Source organism: Odontesthes bonariensis, chromosome 2 (genome assembly GCF_027942865.1).
Source record: "Odontesthes bonariensis isolate fOdoBon6 chromosome 2, fOdoBon6.hap1, whole genome shotgun sequence".
In the NCBI taxonomy this organism is placed as follows: Eukaryota; Metazoa; Chordata; class Actinopteri; order Atheriniformes; family Atherinopsidae; genus Odontesthes; species Odontesthes bonariensis.
Genome location: NC_134507.1, coordinates 23,558,895 through 23,583,069, shown reverse-complemented (window position 1 = coordinate 23,583,069; position 24,175 = coordinate 23,558,895). Strand labels below are relative to the sequence as shown.

The 24,175-nt window shown below is 39.2% G+C and overlaps 1 protein-coding gene across 3 annotated transcripts in view; it reads right to left on the bottom strand.

Moving 5' to 3' along the window:
- slc8a1b (solute carrier family 8 member 1b) overlaps positions 1 to 24,175 on the bottom strand; it is a 143,170-nt gene that overhangs the window by 114,105 nt on the left and 4,890 nt on the right. For all 3 annotated transcript variants that reach the window (XM_075479974.1, XM_075479992.1, XM_075479983.1), the window contains exons 2-4: positions 16,269 to 17,188; positions 15,369 to 15,533; positions 12,924 to 13,714 (exon numbers count right to left, since the gene is read on the bottom strand). In XM_075479974.1, the coding sequence (XP_075336089.1) occupies positions 12,924 to 13,714; positions 15,369 to 15,533; positions 16,269 to 17,144 (1,832 nt within the window). In that variant the 5' untranslated portion in view covers positions 17,145 to 17,188. The remainder of the gene's footprint in view (positions 1 to 12,923; positions 13,715 to 15,368; positions 15,534 to 16,268; positions 17,189 to 24,175) is intronic.

The following is a 24,175-nucleotide window of genomic DNA, read 5'->3' as shown; positions in this document are numbered from 1 at the left end:
CAGACTTATTAGCTTCTTGTAATTGACCCAATTGTGTAGATTTTCATTAATTTGGCATGATGAATGAATACTTATATAGGTGCTAAAGATAACTGATATGGTAATTGTTGAAAGGAATGACAATGGTTGTGGATTAGTACAGCAAATAGAGGGATAAGGGATGAGGATGAAAGAACTGTGTACATAGATTAGTTTGATCTAAGACAAAAAAGAGCAGCCGGCTGTTTCTCTGATTTGGGTGAAATGTATTTGTTTTTCCTTCTTTGTCCATCTCTGTGTGGTCTCATCTCTTGTTAGTCTCAGCTCTACTTCCACTTTCCCCTCACTCTCCGCCATTCAGTTCTTCAGTCTTTTATAATTCAACTTTTTTTTTCCTTTTACATCCATTGATTTCTAGCTCCCCGTTTCCTTTCCTCTTCACACTTCACTCCCTCACTCTGTGCAGCACAATAAGCAGCAGACAAAAAGAGCGCAATAGAGAGGCCCATCAGAGCATGAAATAGTCTGTGCTTTTACTACAACTGCCAGCATTTGACCGCATACTGCACCAGCCATTGCCGCGGTTACCCGCAGCAACGGTGCGCTAATGGAACGGCATTTTGAGGGAAAAAAAGAACAAGTCAAACCAGATTGTTCTGCATGCGGAGCATGTGCTATTAAGTAAATCAGCGACATACATGAATTAACACAGACACATACGAGAGTTGGTCTGCAGGAAATGCAGTTCTGACTTTGTATGAACACAAATATGATCCGCCTTGCCCTCTTAACCCCATTACATACTTAACTGCACTCCCAAATGGCACAGACATCGATCTAAGACCTAAAACCAGCCTTAATCCAGATATACGCACCCAAAAATCATACTGCTAAAAGTGAGACTTTAATCCGAACTGATTCAGTTATAAAAAGGTACAATTGCTTTGGCTATACAAAGCATTCCTCATCATGTATATCCTTATAATATAACAATTACAAGTATTGCATTTCAGGGAGCTATCATTCTTCTTTACTGAACAGAAACTTCCAATAAACAGTGGAAGCAAACTGCTTTCCCCAGTTAAACTTGTTAAAATTGTCATAACCCAGAACAAACTCAAGTATGATACATGGTCATGAATGTTATACTGTTATACTCAATGAATAATTAGAGAATTTGGCAACATTTTGGCTCCTAATGGAGTATTTGCTAGGACCAGTAGCTTTCCAAGTTAATACCGAGGCTTTTCCTACTCGTTATGACCTGTTTTATGTTAAAAATACCTGACATGAAGAGAGAATATAATACAAATATCACAAATCTGACCATAACCTTTGTGTCAGCCTTTAAATAAACCAAACCAGAGTGTGGTGTATTACAGTTCAGGTAGCAGAACGCAGACACAAAGCTTAACGCATAGGTGAGTATAAACAATGATCTGTTTCACTTAACCTGCCAATTTCACATGAACACTCAGTCAAACATTTGGCAGTCTTCCTGCCTCTGTGGCTTCTCTGTTACCAACGTGGGGGATAATAACCTGGTGACATTCAGAGTCATCCATTAAAACTACATGGGGCAGACAGCTAGACCATGGAACATACCAGCATGCTTAGAGCACTTCTTTATATCTTGATGACAACAACCACAATGACAACAACCACAAAGATATGAAGAATATGTGTTGATGTTACATGTTTAAATCTGCACTTTTATTAAAATGTTGCGTTTTGACACAGGCAGAAATAAGCCAAATGAAAGGTTTTAGACAGACAATCAGTGAGAGGTCTTGTTACATGAATCAAAGCAGAGTTGCTCACTGAAGTTTGCCTCTAAAAGTGAGGGTCCAATTGTTGCATAGTTCCTCAAGGCTCACGTCCTACTAAAAATTTTTTGTAAAACTTCCACTGACTTGCAGTGTCTCTGTATGAGAAACACGAGCCCATCAGCCTTTTGTGCTTAGTTTGAAAACCTGTTAAAGACTTAAAACCCATTGTCTTGTTTTTAGCAGTCCCACCATCCTGTAACAAGACCCACAGCTCCAAGGAATCAAGAAGATTATCACCTGCTGAATGTCTGCCTCCACTGACTTAAGTTGCAGTTTATATCCATGTCCGTCTAAACAGAAACCATACAAAGTGAAGACCAAGATGGACTTTATCGACAGTAAATGGCCAACCAATGTTTATAAAGAGCAGTTACTAAATACACAAGGTATTTAGTGACCCACTCAGTGTTCTCTCCCTCACATTCTCTTTTTTATATTCATTTAAATCTTACTTTATTGTAGAGCTGTGTGCTGCTCCTTGATTAATGTTCCTGCTCTTGCACACACTGACATCATCCAGTCCTGTCCGTGCATGAACAGAATATCAGATCATTCACAAAGGGGCACACTGAATCAAAACATAATCGTGCATGGAAGGAAGCGATGTTTGTGGGAAATGCTACGTGAAAGATTATATTATATGTAGGCTATTAAAAGACTGACCTTGGGATTTTTTTTCTTTTAATCAATATCGGATCCTTCACTGGATCAAAGAAAGACTGATTTGAATTGGAGAAGATAGAGTCCAGTTTCTGCCTGTTCCTTAACACAACAAGATGGGAGCAGAAGAGAAGATTGTGGTTTCATGGATAACCGATTTGGTGTCACTAATCTAAAAATGATAATCTATTATTTAGAAGTGTGTAGCTGGTTTGCAGCATCATTCATGTTTGAAGCCTTGTCTGCTGTCATGGCACAAGCTATATCTGCACTATTGGTTAAACATAAGTGTGCTGAAAATCTGTGCCAAATTCGAGAATTGAAGGTGTCCCTGAGATTAAACAAACAAGCAAACAACATAACGGATAAGTCCAAAGCAAAAAAAACAACAACAAAACTTTAGCTTGTTCAAGTGCTCATACATGATTCAGTGCCCGAGTTCCCCAACTAAAGAATAGCAAACTGAGTCACTGCCGGGAATGGGTGCGGCTCTTTACTGGCATAGTTGAATGGACTAAATGGTAAACTTCTGACTGGGGAAGTTCAGGGGTTGAACTGGGATTTTTTTTAGTGGCCGCTCAGAGGATTCAAGGTGTGTGCACATGATCTGACATCATTTGACAAACGAAAAAAAACAATGACATTCATCTGGTTGGCAGACTGCAAAGCTGACCAATACTTTCTGTTGCTCTCGTGTATCTGCAGCAACTATAACCGTGATGTTGCTACCATAAATGGAAGGAATAGAAAGAACAAACTCATCAGATTCCAATGGCCTTATATGGGTAGACCTGAGCTTAACTATTTCATAGTTTCTCTCCACCTTTCTTTTGTGCCAGCAAAATGTTACAGGTACACATGGCTCTGCGAAGCGTCGCTGCTGAGGGACATTGGAATACCACAACTCTGAATGACAAGTGACTGAGGACGCCGAGCTGCTCGGTAAAGACACTGACTGAAAAATAGATTGTCGGGATGTTCTAGGGTGCTTTACAATGATGCTGTGAATCGATTGGGAAGATGGTGTTATTTCTCCGACTTAGTGCTTTGATCTGCGATACTCTGGACAGCGCTCAGACACAGCTGCTAGCAGTGTTGTTTACCAACGGTAACGGAAAACTGTGACTATATATGGCTGTTGACTTGTGAAAAATGTTATAATATATACATTACTGAGAATCTGCAAAGCTGTGTGTCCCAGATGACAAAGCATGTGTGAGAGCTCGGTCCTAATTCATCCTCTGGTAATGTTACACAATTAGCTACTGGAATTTATCAGCATTGAAGGGAAATGAAAGTTAGAAGAGAGGCAGAAAACTATTTTGTGCAGTAGATAAAAAATAGCAGTAATGTGATGCTCAATTCTACTCATACATTTTCCTTTAAAATGTAGAGAAACATAATCACATCCTGTATCCTAAAACAAAGAGTCAGATTCATAAACTGTGTGTTTGCAACAGAATATAAAGTGCTTGTTAAGCATCACTAAACATCCTCGTTTCATTATTGCAAAGCACTCTAGTTCATACTGATAGATTGAAATCAGCAAACACCACAATCAGGAAGCACATCTGGAAACACTAAGAAAAAAAAAAAAAAAAAAAAAAAAAAGTATAATATAGCTTCCCATCTCAGTACGTTTCCTCTCCTCTCAACTCTTAACCCAACACCCCCCCCCCCCCCCCCCCCCCCCCCCCCCCCCATATTTTGTCACTCTGCATCCCTGTGTGTCATTTTCCGAGGGATTCTTTCTCCGTCCATCACAGCAGTTTCCAAGGCGATAGTGTATTGTGGAGGCAGCTGGTTAGGGCTCATTTGTCAGGCCGCTGACCTGCCCTCCCTACTCTGCTTTCTCTTCCCCCTTTTTATTTATTCAGCATACTTAAATGGACTGAAGAGGCTAATCTTGACACTTTTGTATCCAAACAACAAAAAAAAAGACACATTTCAGTACTGTCCAGTCACCCATTTAAATACAAGCTTAATTTTTTATTTTTTTCAGCAATATGCTGGCAATGATTAAGGGTTGCATGCAGTAAACAAGCAGCTGCATAATGATCCAGATGAGGGATTTTGAAGCCGATTGCCCTCTTCTTCAGGAGAGGAAAAAGAAAACGAGGACTGCCTGAGATGAAAGCTGACTTTTGTGGAAAGTGGAGTGAGAAATGGCATGATATGGTGTCAGTTAAGAGACTCCTTTCTCACGAAGTACCACATGATAAACTTTCTTACCTCTTGCTTCTTCACATGACTATCGCGGCCTTTATCCATTAGTGTCTAATCTTTTTTCATCAGTTAACCAATTCGATTTTCTACAGTCAGGGCAAAGCCTATACCAGGAAATTGTACAAGATTACAAAAGGAATTATTCAATCTTTAAAGTAAGAGCTGATTTGCTTCAGTCAGTTGACTACAAAAGCAGCAAAACACAGTTGCTGGTATGCCATCTGAAAACCACAGACGTACATGCACAGTAACAGGTGTGAGTCTCCGTCCAAAAGAAGTGTTATTACAATGTTCTCTGTGCTTTACGAGGTGTGAAGGCTGTGTTCTCATGTTGCATTCTGTGTGGGTTTGTGGGTCTGTGCTTCAAGCTGATATTGTTTTACTCTTTGCTTTATTCCTCAGTGACACAAAAGAACGTATTAAAACAAATGCAAATCAAAGACACTACACAGCCAGGGCCAACACAAGTGCACAGTTTTAATTATCTCTCTTTTGTAAGAGAAAAACGTGGCTCTGCCACAACACTTGTTATCCTCTTCTGCTAATTAATTCAGCATTTTTTAGTAATGATACTGCCATCGCAGAGATGGTGTGTATAGGAGCGTGCGTGTGACCTATAAACCTCATCAAGCCTCATTAAGTCACTAATGCTGGACTGAATTGAGCGTGCACAGTGTTCAAGTAGGTGTGCACGCAAATGTGTTTGCGGTGGCTTAAGTGTTTCTTTTGCTTCTGTACGAGTGTTTCAAGACATCTGCATGTTTGAGTCGAAGTGATAACAAATGTTTTAGATTCTAGACATAGTCTGTACAAACTATAAAGATGAGAATTTTCCCTCAATTGTGTGTATTTTTAGTCCTGTTTTTTTTAATAACGCTTCCACTGTCTGGCGTTCCTCTTGAAAGCCTGAACTGAGCCAAAAATCCCCTCCTTCCACTCAGCCATGACTTAAGAATTGGAGAGGCTACATCTGACAGGTTTTTGTAACTTGAAACTAACAATCTGACATTCAAGGCTGCTTCATTCAGCGACCGGCCCGCCGAGTGGAGGTGTGAACGTGAGCTTGGTTTAAATATCTGTGTCAAGTTCTCCTTTTTCACCTCTGTCACTTTTGATGTCCAACAGCCTGAATGCCTTCCAGGAAAGATGGAGTGAAACTGTACGCCATCATTCCATACTGAAACGATTATCATGTCAAGACCTTCCAATGAAGACCAGCTTTTCACCACGCCTCTGAGTGTGGTCATCTGAAACAGCCATGCGTTCCAAGGTTGGAAACATCCAAAAGGCTACATCCTGAGCCATTTTGAGCGTGATCTGGCTTTCAGTAACAGCTGCTTAGTAAATGAACCCATGCCTGACTCTACAGAAAAGTGACAAAGGTTCTAGATAAATGTGTTTTGATTGTTGTCTTCTGTTAAACATCGCTGCCAGTTGTCACTGAACAATCTGAGATACTGAAAGAGAAACTAAGATTCCCAATTGCTCAAACCACATACAAACATCACATTCCTATAGCTTTTCTAAGCATGCATCTCAAATGGCCAATCTGTGCTGGTTATTGGAGTGTGAAGTCCCAGTCTGCTCACTGTGTGTGTGCGCTTGCGTGTGTAGGAGGGAGCCCAATTTGATTCAACTGTACCACGTTTCTCCACTGGCTGCCTGTTTATAGAAATTGTACAATTAGTGCGGTTGTTTGGATTTTCCACCTCAGAGGGTCAGAAAGTGCAAGTCAAAATGGATGCTTATGACATGGATAATTCTGATTTCTGAATGTGTGTCAGCATCCACTGTGTGGATGTCCAAATAGTAGTGTCAGTACACAATGTTTAAAAGTGTCTTCGTATGCATCATCTTTGCCATTATGTGTAATTTTTTGCCATTAACATATCTTCGTCCCTTCTAAACAGCCGTGTCATCAATACCTAATGTGTCAATTTACTTTTTGCTCATCACAAGCCACCAGATGATTTCATCCAATCAAAATATCCCACCTGTCTGTCCTCTCTACTGTGCCAAGACAACAGCTTGAGGGGGAAAAAAACTGAATTGCGGGCCCATTTTGAATTAAGCGGTCTGCTCATTCCATCCGGGCCACCCATTACAAAAATAGAGCCACTTAGGGTGCCAGAAGGTGCTCTGGTTAGAGCAGCTCACCATATGACAGATGATGACACCAGTTCATAGAAGTGGATGTAAATTATTAGTGAGCAACGATGAAACTAAACAAAAAAAATAATAATAATAATTTCACCTGTATTAAACATTTCTCCCCTACTTTTAAAGACTAAGATAACAAGGTGGAATTTGCTCTTCATAACTCTGTCAGTTAGCCTGGCGACGCCATCCTACGTACTTCCGCCCAAAGATTTTGGCTCCGCACATAGTCTGGCCAAATCCCCCTACCTCGGTTCGCTCAGTGTTTTGCCAATCAGCAAACAGTTGCGAGTGGTGACGCAGAACTCACGCGCGGAGTCCATTGTAGTCCATATAATTGTAGTTCAACCGCAGCGGAAATAAACATGGCGACGGAAGAACGCTAGAAGCTATCCATGAAGTTGTCTCAACTCTGGAGAGCATTACACAATTAAAACAAGAGCAAGAGGAATGCCTCGTCAATTTTGTTAGTGGCAAGGATGTCGTAGCTCTCCTTCCAACTGGCTTTGGGAAAAGTTTGATTTATCAAATGGTACCGGTATAATGAAAGCGGATGTGGGAAGCGTGATTCGCGAGCTGGAGCCTCGCGAGAGTAAGCATGAACCTCGGCGCATAACTTACGTCCTTTCTAAACATTACTGATTGGTTAAGGGAACTCCAATGAATTTAAGTAAGTTGCTGAGTAAGGTCCCACCCTCCATGGAAACAGATTCCTATTGGGTTTTTCCAGACTGTTTGACGGAGTCAACAGTCGGCTTTCGCCCAGGCTACTGTCAGTAAGATTAAATATAAAACTACTCAACTAAATCACATAAAACTTGAGAAAAAAAAAAAACCCGGGCCAAGACATTTAGGTGTGGCTCTGGATCACCGTCTTAAAATCCACAAAGAAATTAATTTAAAATGCAATGTCTCCTTGTTAAATGACTAATTAGGGCTAAGTTTTAAAAGTGTAAGAGGAAGGCAGCACCAAAGCTGCCAATAACATGTAATGGCTGCAGTTGGTGTAGTTCCAACAGTTAGGGCTGTCATAATGACACAGTTTTAACGAACGATAAAATGTCATAAAACAACTGATGATTCAATTATCTTTGCCGCTACCTTCTTGCAGAAAATCCAATAAACCGTCTCCTCAGTTACTGGGCGCTCCACTTTATCTGGCTTAAAACCAAAATGTTCCTAATACAATGTTTTGGTGTTTGATTTTTCAACCAGTGGAAATTAGTTTGAGTCAAATATGCTCAACAAATTTCAGTTTCATATTGCAAATCAAGCAGACAACAGCAGAAGAGGAGGAAAAGATGTGGAAATAGTGATAAAAATATGGCACACCTGTCAGTTTTATGTTGTTTTTTTTTTGTTGTTTTTTTTTAAATGGTTTTGTACAGTTTAAAATAAACAATTTTAGTGATTGCATAAAAATGACAGTCAGCTCAAATAACTGCAATCAGAGAAATATGCAATTAAAACAGGCTTAGAGTAGCTGGAGTCAATGGCAAATGCTATGACACTAGTTAAAGTAATAAAAATAGGAATGAAGTTAAAGCTTTATGCAATAACAGTAACAGCAGCTGTACTTGGACTTACTTGAAAACAGTTAAATCTGTCAGATTCTGTCACTTTTATTGATGCATAACAGCACAAGGTGGAAAAAGTTCATCCACACAAACATGCCAGACAGAGCTGGTATTTTGTGCAGCCAACGGCACTGATGATAGAAACAGATAGGATGGTGCTCAACACACACGCACCCTTCCATTATTCACAGCAAGCCAGACAAGCCCTTAAAAACTATTCTGAAGACAAACTGCACAGTGCCTTTTACAGATAGACTAAGACACAAGGGGATAGGGAAAAAGTAGTGATAGAAGGGAAGGAAAATTTTAAAAACTTTTGAAGGGCAAAAACATTTCTCTTTTTCATCCCCTCTGTTCAATCCATCATTCTCTCCTGTACACATCCATCTCCATCCCTCCTTCTCTATTAAAGAAAAATAATGAGGGTAGAGTCAGCCTGCATGCAATCTTATTTATCAGCTTTAGTAATTCCTTTTAGTGGACGACAAATATGGGTTTTTCCAACCCAAATGAGTGCAGATCCTTTTGAGAACAGCGTAGTCGTGGTAGCTTGTTTGGCTGATTTCTTTAATCTAATAAAGAACACTTTTATAGAATCAATAAGACTTTACTGAACTCAAGCATTTATTCAATACTTTTATGTCACTTAAGTTGATCTATTCTGCACTTTGCCTGTTGTGCACAAATTTTAAATCCAAGACCAAAAGCATGGCCCGAGGCAGTCAAACGCATGGACAAAGCCCCATTAATCAACTGGTGGCCTAAGCAATGGGGTAATCAGCCTATGTCAATTAGTATCCATAGTAGCAAATAAATGACCCAAATAACTGGCAAACCAATTAATCATTCAAACACTCATTCCTATTTTCTGCAAAAAAAAAAAAAAAAAAAAAAAAAAAGGGAGCAGAGTGCAATGCCCATGATGCTTCAGTCATTTATTCATCACTTACACTTTGGGATAAATCAAGTCTCTGGTTTTCATTTAACAGCTGCCATTTGTGTGAAATTTTATCCGATTGACTTTTAGTTTTACTGATATGTTTAATAGGCAACTGTAAAATCAAATAGTTTTTACAAACCTATTATGACATGAGCATTATCATGTACAACCTTTTTGGCAGATTTAACATTTTCCATGTCCCACAGGACATAGATATCCCCAGGTCAAATGTCATGTCTTATCAAAGGAGCAGGTCTGTGAATGTGTTGAATAGGCCAGGACCAAGAGGACAGCGTGCTGTAGAAGTGTTTTGATTAGAAATTAAAAAAAAACAAAACAAGGATGACAGTAGAGCAGATGCTGATCCTGACATGACATAATGAATTCATACCTGCATCCTTCTGTCTCTAAACAAATGTCTGCATATAAAAAAAAAGAAGAAGCAATAGAAGAGGTGCAGGTTTTACAACCAGGAGCTTTCTGATTTCTGTTCCCATTTGTAGTTCTAGTGGCAATGATAAATTAGATTTGAGTGGGCTTTGGCTGCATGTAAATAATATAAAATATTTACATCGTTTATAGAATTGTATCTGTATCGATATGGTACAGATATCCATAATATACTTACCTGCTAGCTACACCGGATACCACACAACATTGACCATTGCCCCCAGAGGATAAGTCAGACAATAGCTTATGTGTTACCAGATTGCTGTTGTTTTATATCATTCATTAGGGTATTGCTGATGAGCCATTATTTTAATGCATATGATCATCAAGGACACTGTGTGAAAATCAAACTTTTTCTGGTTACAAAATGGACTCTCTTCACTTATGTTGCTGAGATACATTCCACTTCAGAAAGAGTAGTAGCCATCACAGGTTCTTCTCCTGTATAAACACACACATTCACACAACCATGCAGACAGCAACCAACCGGAAGGACAGTCCATCATTTCATTTGGACAAAGTGTTATTAAAATCCACTTAGTCTTGGCTGCTAAGCTATAAGCCATGGAAAGTATGCAGTCTGCCACAGGCTGAAAAAGTTAGCCATGCAGACATCTGCTTCAAATCTGGCCAAAAACAGCTGAAGCTAAGAAAGAGTTTCAGACCACGGTTACTAACCCAGCATCTCTTCCCCTCATTCATGAAAGCACACTTTATTTTATACCACTGCAATACTCCTTTCACCTCAAACAGATGGATACAAAAGTCTTGTAAGCAAACACTTGAAATCAACTGTGGCCCAACAGCTGAAAACAACCAGTCTTCATCTCTTTCCTATTGTGAGGCTTATCATTAAACCTATATATACACTCATCTAAAATCTTTCCAAGACCAAAACAGTGCAAGTTTCCCATGATCTGTCTAATATACAAGGCTTAAAACTTATTTTGGTACAGTACAAGATAATATTTAAATGAGTGCAATGAAAGTCCATTAAACTTGAGTATCATCATGAATAAAATATTTTGAGTCATCCAAAGTTGCTCAAACCTTACCCGCACAAGGCTTTAATACTGAGTGATGTTTACTGTATTTTTACTGAAACTGCAAGCCCAGCTACCCTACAGGCCACCACAAGAAGACTTGGCTGCAAACAGTAATTTGTGGTGACACCTTTGACACACCCACAGTGCGTCTGTGAGAATAAAAGAGTATTCCCACCTTGTTAATCATTTCACAGAAAACAATAATTTGAAAAAAGGTACTCCACCTTATTGGGGGTTCTGGGAGCAACAGTGACTTCTTCCATTGGGAAAGCTTCCCCACATGAAGACAGTCTTCGGTGTTACGCATGTGTGAGTACACTTATGTTAAAAGCATTTCAGCTATTTAAAAAACAACCAATCGCTTCAATTCCATTTGGCAGTTATTGAAGCGAGACTCAAAACAGATCCGACTCATCCATCCATCAATTTTCTATACCCGCTGAATCTGTCGGTCGGGTTGCGAGGGGGCTGGAGGCGGGGTACACCCTGGACAGGCCGCCAGTCCATCACAGGGCCACACAGAGACAAACAGCCACACACTCCTAAGGACAATTTTAGAGACACCAATTAACCTTACATGCATGTTTTTGGACAATGGGAGGAAGCCGGAGTACCCGGAGAGAACCCACGCATACACAGGGAGAACATGCAAACTCCACACAGAAAGGCCCCAACTGGGAGTTGAACCTGGAATCTTCTTGCTGTGAGGTGACGGTGCTAACCACCACACCACCGTGCAGCCCAGATCAGACTCAATTGAAACTCAAATATCCCAAAGACAACATAGGCTATAGCTTCTAAAAAGGACATGTCTATGAACCACTAGTCTGCATCTGTAAGCGACATAATATTGTGAGCTTAATTAGCTTTTTTACAGTATCAACATGCCAATGAATACATTAAAATACTTATTTAAAATACTATTTATCTGTACCCAATCAATTCTAGATTACTGTCAAAGGTCAACACCTGAGTAATTGTGCCATATAAAAAGTTTACCCAAAAAAGATAAATATTAAAATCCACTTTATTTCCCCACAGTGGTATCTATGGCCACCACTGTACAAACATCTAGCCGGAGCTAACTTCCCACACTAAGGTCAAGATAAAAGACACAGCTGATGGATGTGAGCAAAATAACCACCGAGTCAAAAGGTCTCCTGAAATGTGGTCCAATAGCAATCACAACCCTCACCATGAGTCACCATCAAATAAGTGCTGGTTGCTTAAGAAAAGCTTTGTACCGAGCCTACATCATTGCACAGCTGGGATTCTTAAATTAAGTTTCGAGCCCTCCTAACCTAAGAAATTCAACAAAAAGCCTCAAGCTGGCTGCAAATGGTTTCTCTGGGATGTTCTCACACAGTATAATGCCAAGGGAAAGGGCAACTAGATTTTTCTTTTAAAAGCTTTTGTGCATCTAAATGAAGTTGACCAAATGGATGTTCTGTTTAACATTTTCCTGATACCCTGAGGTAGAAATTCTTGAACCATTTACAGCAAACACCGACGCTCTCCGTTTTCAATTACACGTCTTCAAAGAAATTCAACTCTTGTCATTCAATATCGATAATCTGACATTCTGTCTCCTTAAAATTTAAACCACTGATCATCGAACCAATAATCTAGATTTCCAATGTAAAGGCTCATTTAACCTGCAGTGCTGAGTGTACAGGAATGCAGGGTTAAGAAGTCAATAAAAAAAACCACAGGGGACTAAAACAGCAGCATGACAGAATCGCTAATGAAAGAGTGAACAGGCTGATGAACAGAAATTGAGATGAATGAGTCGAAATAGAGAGAGAGATAAAGGACACAGAGATTGGGGATCGTTGATTTTGTTGAATGTCCAGTGAGCAGTCCGCCACTCGGCTCACTGTGACCACCACATCACTCCAACACCCTGGCTTTCTCACAATTATCAGCAATATAATTACACTGACAGACCATAAAAACGAATCATGAAAAATATAAAGATGACAGTGAAGCTGATGTCTGTATAATCATTGAGACTACACCATTCTAAACAAACAACAACAAAAAAGTCATGGCTACTTACAAGATTTCGTCGTTTTGAAACTCGAGGACGCCGTGAATGTCTTCAAAGTCCTCCCCGCCACCTCGAGCTGTTCCCTCCACTGTCTTGTATGGCAGCATGACCACACCGCGAGCCCCAGATGTTCTCAGCACCTTCACCTCCATCGTACCAACACTCTCGCTGACGTGGCAAACAGGCTCCTCAAACGTAAAGATACCGGCATGGTCATCATCAAATATGGTAACGGTTGCTGTGGCTGGCAAGCCAAGGCAAGCCACAGAGTCCACGTGATTATCCGATTCGCCTTCCTCTGGCTCTTCACCTTCTGATGTCAACACCTTGACATTGGAAAGGTGAATTAGGAAGTTTTCATCCTCCTCAAAGATGTCGTCATCAATGATGCCCACGCGGATCTCCTTCAACGTCTCACCAGGCTTGAACACCACCACGCCCTCTGTAAACTCGTAGTCGGAGCCAGCGTTGGCTGTGCCATCTTCTGTCCGGTACTCCACAGAAACCGTTTTGCCCAGGTCGCCGCCTCGCCGCACCACGTTCACAGCCACTGTGCCACAGTTCTCAAGACACTGGTAAGAACCAGGCTCAAAAACGATCTTAGAGATTGGATCATTATCACCTGCATCAGAGCGAACCTCGTGCATGCTGACGGCCTTTCGTGCCTGATCGGCGGCATGTTTTTTTAGGATGTTGCCAGCGCCTGTCATCAGCCTGGTGGCCTGGCATCGATAGAAAGCTCGGCTCTTCTGCTGCTGGCTCAGGACTTGGTAGTTGGCAAGCTCAATGAGTTGTTCCACCTGATGAGAAAATATCAAAAAAGACACATGCGGTGTTAAAACATGCTCTCCTGCAGGATTAATGGGCATGGCTGTGGTTTTAAAATGTTGACCCTACGCAAAGTTCATCTAAAATATTGATTCTCAGACTGCTGAATTAAGGACACCTTTCAAAATATCTGTTTTTTTCCCTGTCATTTGTTCCTGCTGGGGAAGAACAAAACAGTAACTACATTCCTCTGATCAATTACATCGACATTAGTTAGTCTTTTTGTGTTCCCTAAATTAAAGTGAATCACACTATGAAGTTTCTCAGCAATTCATCATAAAACATCATTACCAGTCAAGTAACTAACTAATTTAACCATCTGAAAAAAGACAAAAAAAAAAATATAAACTGTCGTATGATGAATGCATGAAGGCCAAGAAAAACAGAACAATTGTTGTTAATGTGAATGGTCCAACATCAATCATCCCCTTATTTGTTTTCAAGATAATTTAATTATTCAAACACGATGTCAAAGTGAAAGCCGTGCCCCTTTGATTTATTTTGCTCAAAGTTTCAGTGCCATTTTTATTTTTTTATTTAAATTTTTCTTCTAAGCGACGCACTGAATTTAGTTGAATGAGGATCACCAGTTTTATCCTAATGAGAGAACAAGATTTGTACATTAGCAGGAATGTAGTAAGGTTCCCATGAAAGTGTATTTTTTTTTTTTTTTTTTTTTTTTCAAATCACCAAGATCAGTTTATAATCGTGATCTCGATAATGATCAAAAATAATCGGGATTGTCATTTTGGCTATAATTGTGCAGCCCCAGTTGAATTTAAATGGTAATGAGTGCTGATTTATAAAGAAGCCCATTTCTAACTGCAGCGGCAGATAAAAAATTATCACAAATGATGATCAGGTGGGCTAATCATTCATTCATTCAGTTTAGTTGGTGACGTTAAAGACTAAATTAACATGGTTAAAATGTAGTTTCTTGCTGTCCAACATTCCAATAAGCTAATCTTTCCACAAACAGTGGAAAAGAAGTGGTCATTTCAGACCAACAGTGGTTTGTAGATAAAACAAATGAGGATTAAGGTTGGTTATGAACTAAAATTAGGTACAGATGTATGACTGACCATGCATACTGCAACCAATACAAGAGAGGCCCTACTGCAAAATATATTAAGACGTGTATTGTCAAAGCACTCAATTTCAAATTTTGTCAAATACAAGGAAAGCTTTTACGCTCACTTTGTTCCACAGCCTCATTCTTAATCCACAGAATTTATTACTGCATATTATGAACATTTAAATATACGTCAATAATGGGGCTCAATTGTTAGTAAGACAGAAAGACAGCTTTCAACTGTTTAATGTCTAAGGGTTGATCAATATTATAACTGATTTTCCAGACGTATTGTTATATAAAGTTATGGTTGCCATGAGTGTTTAGTTTCCTTTGTAACTTCCTTCTCGATGTACCTTTATCACAAGCATCTAAGAAGCTGTGATGAGACGATAGCTGTATTCGACACTATAATCACTGTCATAACGGAGGAGAGTAGAAGGTGCATCATCTGTTGCTGATTATTTTATCATCTCATTTCCTGCAGAGGAAATAAGGCTGAGGAAAAGCAACCCCAAGCAGTGACAATACATCATTTTCACTTTGTTACCAACCTCCTTGTCCGGATGCTTCTGTTTGAGCTCCTTCAGGATCTTTGCCATGTCTTTGCGGGTCTCCTCCTCATTCAGATCCTTCTCGTCTAAATCTAAGCCCAGTGGACCATCCAGAAAGTCAACACCATGGGAGTTCAGCATCTTTCCATCCATCTCAATGTCCACCTTCAAAATGAGAAAATGGAAACAAGTCAGTGCCTCCAACAGAAGATTTCAGAACAACATATAGAGTCAACTACGAAGTGCATACATATTACATCATTAGCTTTCAAAATTCACTAAATGTAGGTTTTTTTTTTTTTCTTTGCGTTGCCTGAATTCAGTACAAAAGCATTCCTTGATTTCATTGAACTGTCCCCTAGTGCCCCTCAATCTCAGCATGGTTTGTTGTGGACAAGAGCCCTTATTTCTGTACTGCGATATTGGAACCATCACTTTATAAAATGTGAGATGTCCTTTTTAAAAAAATAAATAAATAAATGACATGTTGAGTTGTGTTTGGATCATGAATAAGAAAATAATATCTTATAGTTTTAAATTTTCTCCAGCTTTTTTCGCTGGTTCTGTGTCAGATGACTGGGACAAAAAAAAAAAAAATATGCGGGTAAAAACAAACAAAAAAAACCAAAAAAAAACAATAAAATACAGTATACTGTACAGTTTTTTTTAAATCAACATCTTCATACAACATTTTGGTTAACATCAGCCTATTCTATTCCCTCGATCCTAGCAGCGTACCAAAAAGTTCAAAACATTGACACCAAAGTTGTACCAGACTTAAATTAATAATATAAGAAATGGTTTATAGTTGGCAGCATTTACAACTGAGAAAATTAGCGCAAGTGTTGACTGTAATAGCGTTAGTAGAGACAGCAGGCCTGTCATTTCCTATGTGCTTACCTTAGAAGGAAGTGGTCGGTCGCCCTCGGTTTCAATGATCATGCCACGCTGCTTGCCAGTGCGGTAGCGCTTGTACACATACTTGTAAAACAGTAGGCGCCGGTCGGCCACCCAGGCAAACAAAACACAGATGGGAAAGAAGAAGAAAGTAAGCAGGGCCTCCCACACCTGCACAACACCAGGAGAGATCACTGACAAGATCAGGTAGAGCCAAATGTAAGCAAAGATACTCCAGGTGGCCGTCACGAAAAAGACGCGGAGGTGCTTCACTTTCCTCACCTCGCCATCTGGCACAACATACACACAGATCCCGATGATGACGAACATGTTGAATGCTGCAGAACCCACAATGGTGGAGGGCCCCAGTGTGCCAGCGTCAAACCCATGACCTATAACTTCAATGACGGACAGCAGGATTTCAGGAGCAGACGAGCCTAGAGCCATGAGGGTAAGATTGGATACTGTCTCGTTCCAGATCCGGACTGTAGTTGTGGTGGTTTCTCCATTGGGCTTCTTAATAGTGATCTCCTTTTCCTGTGATGTGATAACCTCTATAGATGCCATGAAACGGTCCGCGATGATTGACACACCCAGGAACATGTAGACCAGAGCAACAAAATAAACTGTTGCCCGGGCCACCTTGTCACCAAATGACGGGTTTTGGGGCTCCCAAATAGGTAGGAACACCCCCTTTGAACACTTTTCAGGCTTGCTGCATTCAGTTTTATTTGTGGACACTGCTGAAACTGAGCCTCCCAAGTTCTGTTCAGGGGGGGCGCCGGCCAATGATGGATGGAGTTCGAGGAGCAGAATCCCCATAACAACCGTTAACCTCATGGCAGGTGACAGGAGGGAGGAGTGAACCCAGCAACCCATGATGACAAGATCACGACTGTCGGGTGACAATGAGGATGTTCAACCTTTAAAAAGAGAATAAAAGAGAATTCAGATTATTGTTATAAGTCATAAATCAAAGAAATGTTGTTCAGAATGGTGATATTTAGAAGGTTATTCTATTCTCACTGTTCCCTTCAATAAGAAATTCTCACTTCAACATATTACTGCAGTGCAAATACTTTGATGGGAACTGCTTTGGTTTCTATATTTGTTCAACTTCAGGTAAACATTGAGGGAGCAAAAGATCAGACCTGCATCTGTAAAAAAAAATCCATCTGACACTCATGTCAACTGTACAGACTTATGAGCACTGAGCTTGTTCGCCACATGAAACAAAGTTAAAACAACAGCACGGTTCACATGGAGACGTTAATAGCCATAAAAACACACCATCACAAAAATAAAACATGTTTCAAGTGAAATGTTTGTAAAGCTGCCTATAAGGCTGCAAATTTAAAAAAGAAAAAAAACAACACAAAAGACAAATCTCAATCTCAACTTCTGAACTCTGCACCAACGATTTCCAAGAAGCAGCTTCCAAAATCTCCCCACCTCAGTCCTGCCACACAAATATCAAAATCTGTACTGGCCTAATATAACACAATCAGAAATGCTTTTTCTAATAACAGTCTGCTTAACTTCAGTTAAAAAAATACTCAGCTGTTAAATAGGACTTTTCTTTCAGTAGGCCATTAAACAGCCAAAGCCGTTGACTAAAATAATTATTCATTTCTCCTGTGTTCATTTAGTGATTGAAGATATTTTCCAATTTCAATATACTTCTATCATTTTGGCGATAATGGATTTCCTCTTAACTAAAAGTTATATTTACAAAATGTATGAGCATACTCTAAGCAATTACTGAGTTAACAAGATTTTAAGTGCAATGAAGAGATTTTTTCGCACAGTTCAACACTGAGAATTCAAACCAGTAATTAGATTTTAGCTCAACAGCTCTTACATGAACCAAGGTAAAATTAAAATTAAGAATCATAAAAAATTGCCAAGAATCAATTTCAGTGAAGCAAACATGTCCCTATAGCCTGACACACCACATATTCAACGGTCACCACATAACAAGCTAATTGCACATTGTAAGGTCTATGCAGGGGATATTATCCATCCACAGTTTTCAGTGGTAATGAGTCTGGACTTGTGCTTAAATTTTGTGTACTGAAGACTCTAAATACATAATATGTATTCAAACAGGCAGACTTATCAAACTTTTTGTAGCTTTATTCTATCCACAATTCCAAAGTGCTTGGCAGAAAAAGAAAAGAAAAACAGCATTATTTCAATCATATTTTCCCAGATAGCATTATATCTCTTATAAAACATATTTGCTGATGCAATTTAGTGACAACATGGCACTAAGGTTGGGTGATGATTGAGTGAGCACTAGCCAAAGGACCTGTGCGTCACTGCTTGAGCAGCATAAATGGAGCAGGAATATGAAATCACAGGAAATGTAGATGGTTGTTTATTCTATATATGTGTGTAAAATTCCGAGGAGACAGACACACACACCCTTGTTAGGTTAAAAGTAAATAAACAACAAGAAAGGGATGTCTACACATAATTTTCACATTTGTCTAAAGCATGTGGAGGCAAGTTTATTTGTATAGCATATTTCCTTCACATGGCAATTCAAGTGCTTTAATTGAAATTCAATATTAAAAGTAATTCCCCAAAGATCTGGTGGGACTAAATTATGTAGTACAATGTACAGCACATGGCTCTGCTCATTTATATTGAGCCTAATTTTGTAAACTGGTTGAACTGAGCCTTAAAATGTATAAGGAAGAGTTTCTATGGTTTATTATTACCTGTGTTTATTAGTTTACTTTAATTCAGAAAATTACGATATTTCATTCAATTTTAATCGATTTATCAAACTTAAACCACAGCTGTGAATATTGACGTCTATTCACAGTAGTGAATAGACGTCAATATTCTAGCTGTGCAACAGTAAAAAACATAAGAACTTTTTCCACAGACAATCTTCCAGTTTGCAGTCAGCAACATAAGAAGAAAGCGCTGCTGCGCATTCACAAGCAGTAATCCTTTCAAAGATCTAACAGGAACCACCGCATTAAACAAAGATCTCCTCAAATCAGCTGCCCTCCTCCACCTTCCTGCGTGCCAGCATCCATTTCCCTATAATTAGCTGTTCTCACCCTTACATGCAGACACAGCACAATTTACCAGACATCAATAGTTACATCAGTACTTTCTTACTACAAAACTCAGAATATATGAGGCTGTAAATCCACATATTACATGAGTTATACTATTTAAAGCCAAATGAAAAAGGCGGAATCCACCAGGAACATAATCAGGGCATAAAAAGTTAATTTAAGATGATTTACAGTGCGCACAGTGTCAGCCAAATGGCGTTGACAAATAATTTCTTCATAACTGCTTTGCTTCATGATTTTAAATATTTGGGTTGAATAAACCAGGTCTGAAAAATGTTGCTGTCCTGATGTGGGCTCAGCTGTGATGTGAGAGCATTGTGCTCATATGTTAAGGAATTCAAAACAATCACATCAACATAATTCACCTACAATTTGCCAGCATCGCAACCAAACATTTCCCCCATGATTAAGGGCCTTAAGTAGCCTGGGAATTCCCATGATGCTTTGCGCGCGATTTCATTCACACTGCAAAGGCAGCCTGGAAACCACCGCCCTTTTTTTGCCAGAGTTAGGGAACCAATCACAGAACAGGGAGGGGGGGGGGGGGGGGGGGGCAGCAAGACGATGACGATGTCTATGCGCGACACCGAAGCTTGTAGAGTGTTAATCCAACATGGCAGCGGACACAACGCCTTAGAAAGTGTTTTAAGTAGCTTAGAACGCAAGTTTACTTTTAAAAAACAGCAACGTTTGGCGTTGAAAGATTTCATTGCCAAGAAGGATTTATTTCCTCGTCGAATTTCTGTCGCTCTACATACGTCATCTGGTATAAGTGATACAATTGGCTATGAATCGCGCGCAAAGCAGCATGGGAAGAACCAGACGCCATTTGATAGACATTCGTAGCGCCCAATAAACGGCTCTAGGCATTCGTAAACCATGCCTCAAATACGAGAAAATGCACACCTAGTTCCCAGACCACCATCTCATCGAGATGTGGACGCGTCAGCCAGGCTAGGCCTTAAGCCTTGTGTGGTCACACAAGGCTTTTCGTGGCAATTCCAAGTGACAGATAATGCACTTGGATTTGGGTGTTTTTTTTAACTAAGGGATGTCATTTTTCTAACAGACTCACTGGTACAAAAAAAAAAAAAAAAAAAAATTAAAAAAAAGCCCTATGCCAGCTGTTCTCTATGTAATCAAATGAATTTTATGTAGCTTCTCTATTCCAGTAGAGGCACTGAGTGGCTATGAGCTTGGCCTTCGCGATCCATTTGGGATGCATTGTTTATGCATGTTTTTCCAGTGTGACCAACTGGGACATTTGAGTCAAAAGATTAGTGCATAAGTGAAGATTTTTTTATGTTTAAATTATGTATTTACCTCTGTGCTTTGAATAAATGTAGTCATTGCAGATTTGAGAAGAGTATATTCAGCTGTTGGCAATGCTGACCTAATGGAGAGAGGCGCTGACTTATGGAGAGTTGCTTTGATAAGCAGTATTACATTCGATATTGAAATAATTGAAATCCCAATGATAATCATTTAGTTGGGAGATCCATAAATCTGAAATAGCTGCAAAATTCAAATGCTCTAGGGAGAAAAATGTGGGATTAGAGTCATGAAAATTTTTTTTCAAGGTCTATTTTTGACAAGGTAACATAAATATATAATTATGCCAGACTTCCGAATTAGCCGTCAGTGACCACTCTTCCAACCTTTGACAGGTCCCCCGACGCGCCCTCAACAGCCGGAATACCACAGTTTTATACCAAAGAGAAAACCACATTACAATGCAATGTGGTACCAGACGGGGTCCTACTTTCTCTTTTGAGTCCACAAAGCAGCTTCAAGAGGATGAACACACAGGCTGTCATTGATTTTTGAACGGTTAGCTTAAGCTCTTGCTGTTCTTGGTGCCATTCATGATGTTGAAACAAAAGAAAAAAGAAAAGATCCTTACCTTGCCATCAAATGAGGGAATTTATGCATCACTGAAGCTGTACGTTTTGTGACTATGGAGACTAAGTTTCACATGATTTTCCTTCTATGGCAATATTTAGATGGAAAGACTGAGACAAAGCTGCAGCCATTCACTTGCCATCTTAGCTTAGCACCAACACCAGAACCAGGCAGTCTACTGAAGCTCAGTCCAAGTATTTTTGATTTGTTAACCGTTGCACAAGATCATGATATGCACAGGCAACAGAAAATATGAATGAAAATAAGAACTTTATCTGGTTATTAGAAGGTAAAAACAAGACAACATAAATATATATATCCATTAGGGTTAGGGGGTTAAGGTATCACAATACATTGCCATTAATAATTGTATTAATCCATTATATTAGTACTGATGCTTTAAGAAGAAGACATGCACTCTAATTGTTTTGTAGAAATCAAAACACAAAATGTGTGTGCACATCATAGATCACATATGCACACGGAGCCCTGCCCTAAAATACATGTCCAATAAGTGTGATGTATTTCATAACAGCAAAAATTTTCATTTGATCATGAGTTTGAGAAAGCAAGCATCTGTTTGTGCAAGACACATTTACACGGACAACGTTAACGCAAATTACAATTATGCAAATAACACCGGTCGCATGTGGTCAGTTTAAACTGAGGAAGTCAAGTTTATAGTAATCATGGCCTTTAGAAGTCTGTCAATAGTTGTTTCCATCAGCGGTTTTTAATATGGCAAATTTTTTTGCAGAGGTAAACTGATAATCACATTAACTCAAGTACTGAGTAACTAGATACCATGTAAAGGTAGAATAATAATAATAATGTGACCTTGATGTTATTTACCAAAGTAAACTGATTAATTTCTAATTGAACAATTTCCAAAGTGTGAGAAAATGAAAAAGTCATTACTACATAAACTACAGTTTTCTTGAGAATGAGAAAAATAAAAATTGAAACGGTGGTTCACAATGCATCATAATGTGCATGTATTGATTCTACTTCTGAAGAGGTACATATTACAGTAATGTTAAAACCAGGTCATGAAAAACATTTTAATAAAAACACTTAGCCTTTGTCGCTCATTACCCCACCTTTTGTTCTGTAACTATCTAAATGATAATCAAAGGATGCCTAATTTTATTGATGCACTTTTGATGGGCCTGTGTTGTTGGCCTGGGTAAACAGGAGAAGATATGGCAATACCACTGGAACTGCCAAAATTCAAAATGAAGATTGACCCATCTTAAAAAGTACAATATGTTACATTAGTTGAATATTTTGTTTTGCAGCTGGTTTAGTTTGGCCATTCTGCATTTACAAGTATTCCTTTTTTTCCTGCCATTAAACTGCACCCTTAGCCTTTTACCACAAAATGATAAATGTTAAAACATGTACATGTTTTAACACTAGCCATTACTAACCTGACATGCCATACAATACAGCTCAATCATTAACCTTTAGCATTAGTTTTGTGAGCTGTACACTTTGGATTACACTAGCAGATTATAATTTAGATAGTAAACCTTTTGTTTACAGTTCCAGGTTCGCTGTAAGACTGAAAAAAACAACCTGCTGGAATGAACAATGGCAGAAAAAAGCTCTCAATATTATCAGCAACAAACTCAAGAGGTGTTTATATTACCCTTTGAAACTGAACAGTGGCTGCCATTTGGATTTTGTAATAGGAATATCGGTTTTCAGAATATTCCACAATGGTTTTCCCAGGTATCATGACCTTAGAGACTCCATTTCAAGAGGAAGACAACCGAAGACAACAAATTAAAAAAAAAAAAAAGCTATCTGGACCAATGAAAAATAAAAGAGGAACTAAAACCATGTGTTGTGCAATGAGGCAAGCTGTCCTTTTTCTGTCAACTTTTATACACCCCTGAAGGCAGCACACAAAAGTGTGAAAAACAGTTGATTAGGTAAAAAGATACACACAGACAGAGAAAACATGAGAGCAGCATAAGAGATGAACAGACTTCCTGCATAAACCACGAATGTTGCAAAAATAAGTCATGCATTAAAACTGCCATCACTGCAAGTGATGTAGTAGTTAAAGAACCTTAAAAAAAGAGGATGCCAACCACGAGTATGCCAATGAAAATTAACGACATGTTGAAGAGCACTTAAATGCTTCAGCGGTCTGAAATGCATTTTCCTTGCAATGGGACAACAGGTGATTATAAAATATTTAAAATCAGTGCGTGACAGAGAAATATGGAAAATCTAAAAGACATCAAGAAGAAAAAAGGATATTAAAGCTGAAGGAGATGGATGCAAATGTAGAAAACATTAAGATTGAAAGTAAGACTAAGAAAAGGGCAAACATAATCAACCTTTACCTACTCTAATTAATTCAAACCTCAAGGAAATTCAACACTGTTAAAGAGAAGGCTGCCGAAATAGACACACATATACACAACAGCCCCCAAACAACTGAAGATTAACGGTCCACATTTGCTGTCATTAGAGTGATGTGAAGCTCTTTTTGTTTGGATTTGCCCACTCGCTCACATAATGATTCCCTACTGCTCGTCTTCATCTCCGTCTCTGCGTTGACATTATCTGTTTGCCCGTCTACTGGAATCTGACAAGGCACATGTTGATGTGGGAGGGCAATCATGAGTGAACAACGGGAAACAAAAATTAGCAAGAAAAGCAGAAAAGTCCAATCACTTCCCTTATCTAGGTCTCAAGTCATTCAAGTGAGAACTGACAGACAAGTGTTTTTCAGCTGCTCACTGCATGCACATTATCAGGAAGATGTCGATTTTGACAGTAACTGCAGTCTCCAAATCCAAAGTATACAACCTGGATTGCTTCAAGTATTCAACCATTTTCAGGTGATTTGTATTTACTGTCACAATCTAAGTGCCAGGATATTTGTACTGCTGC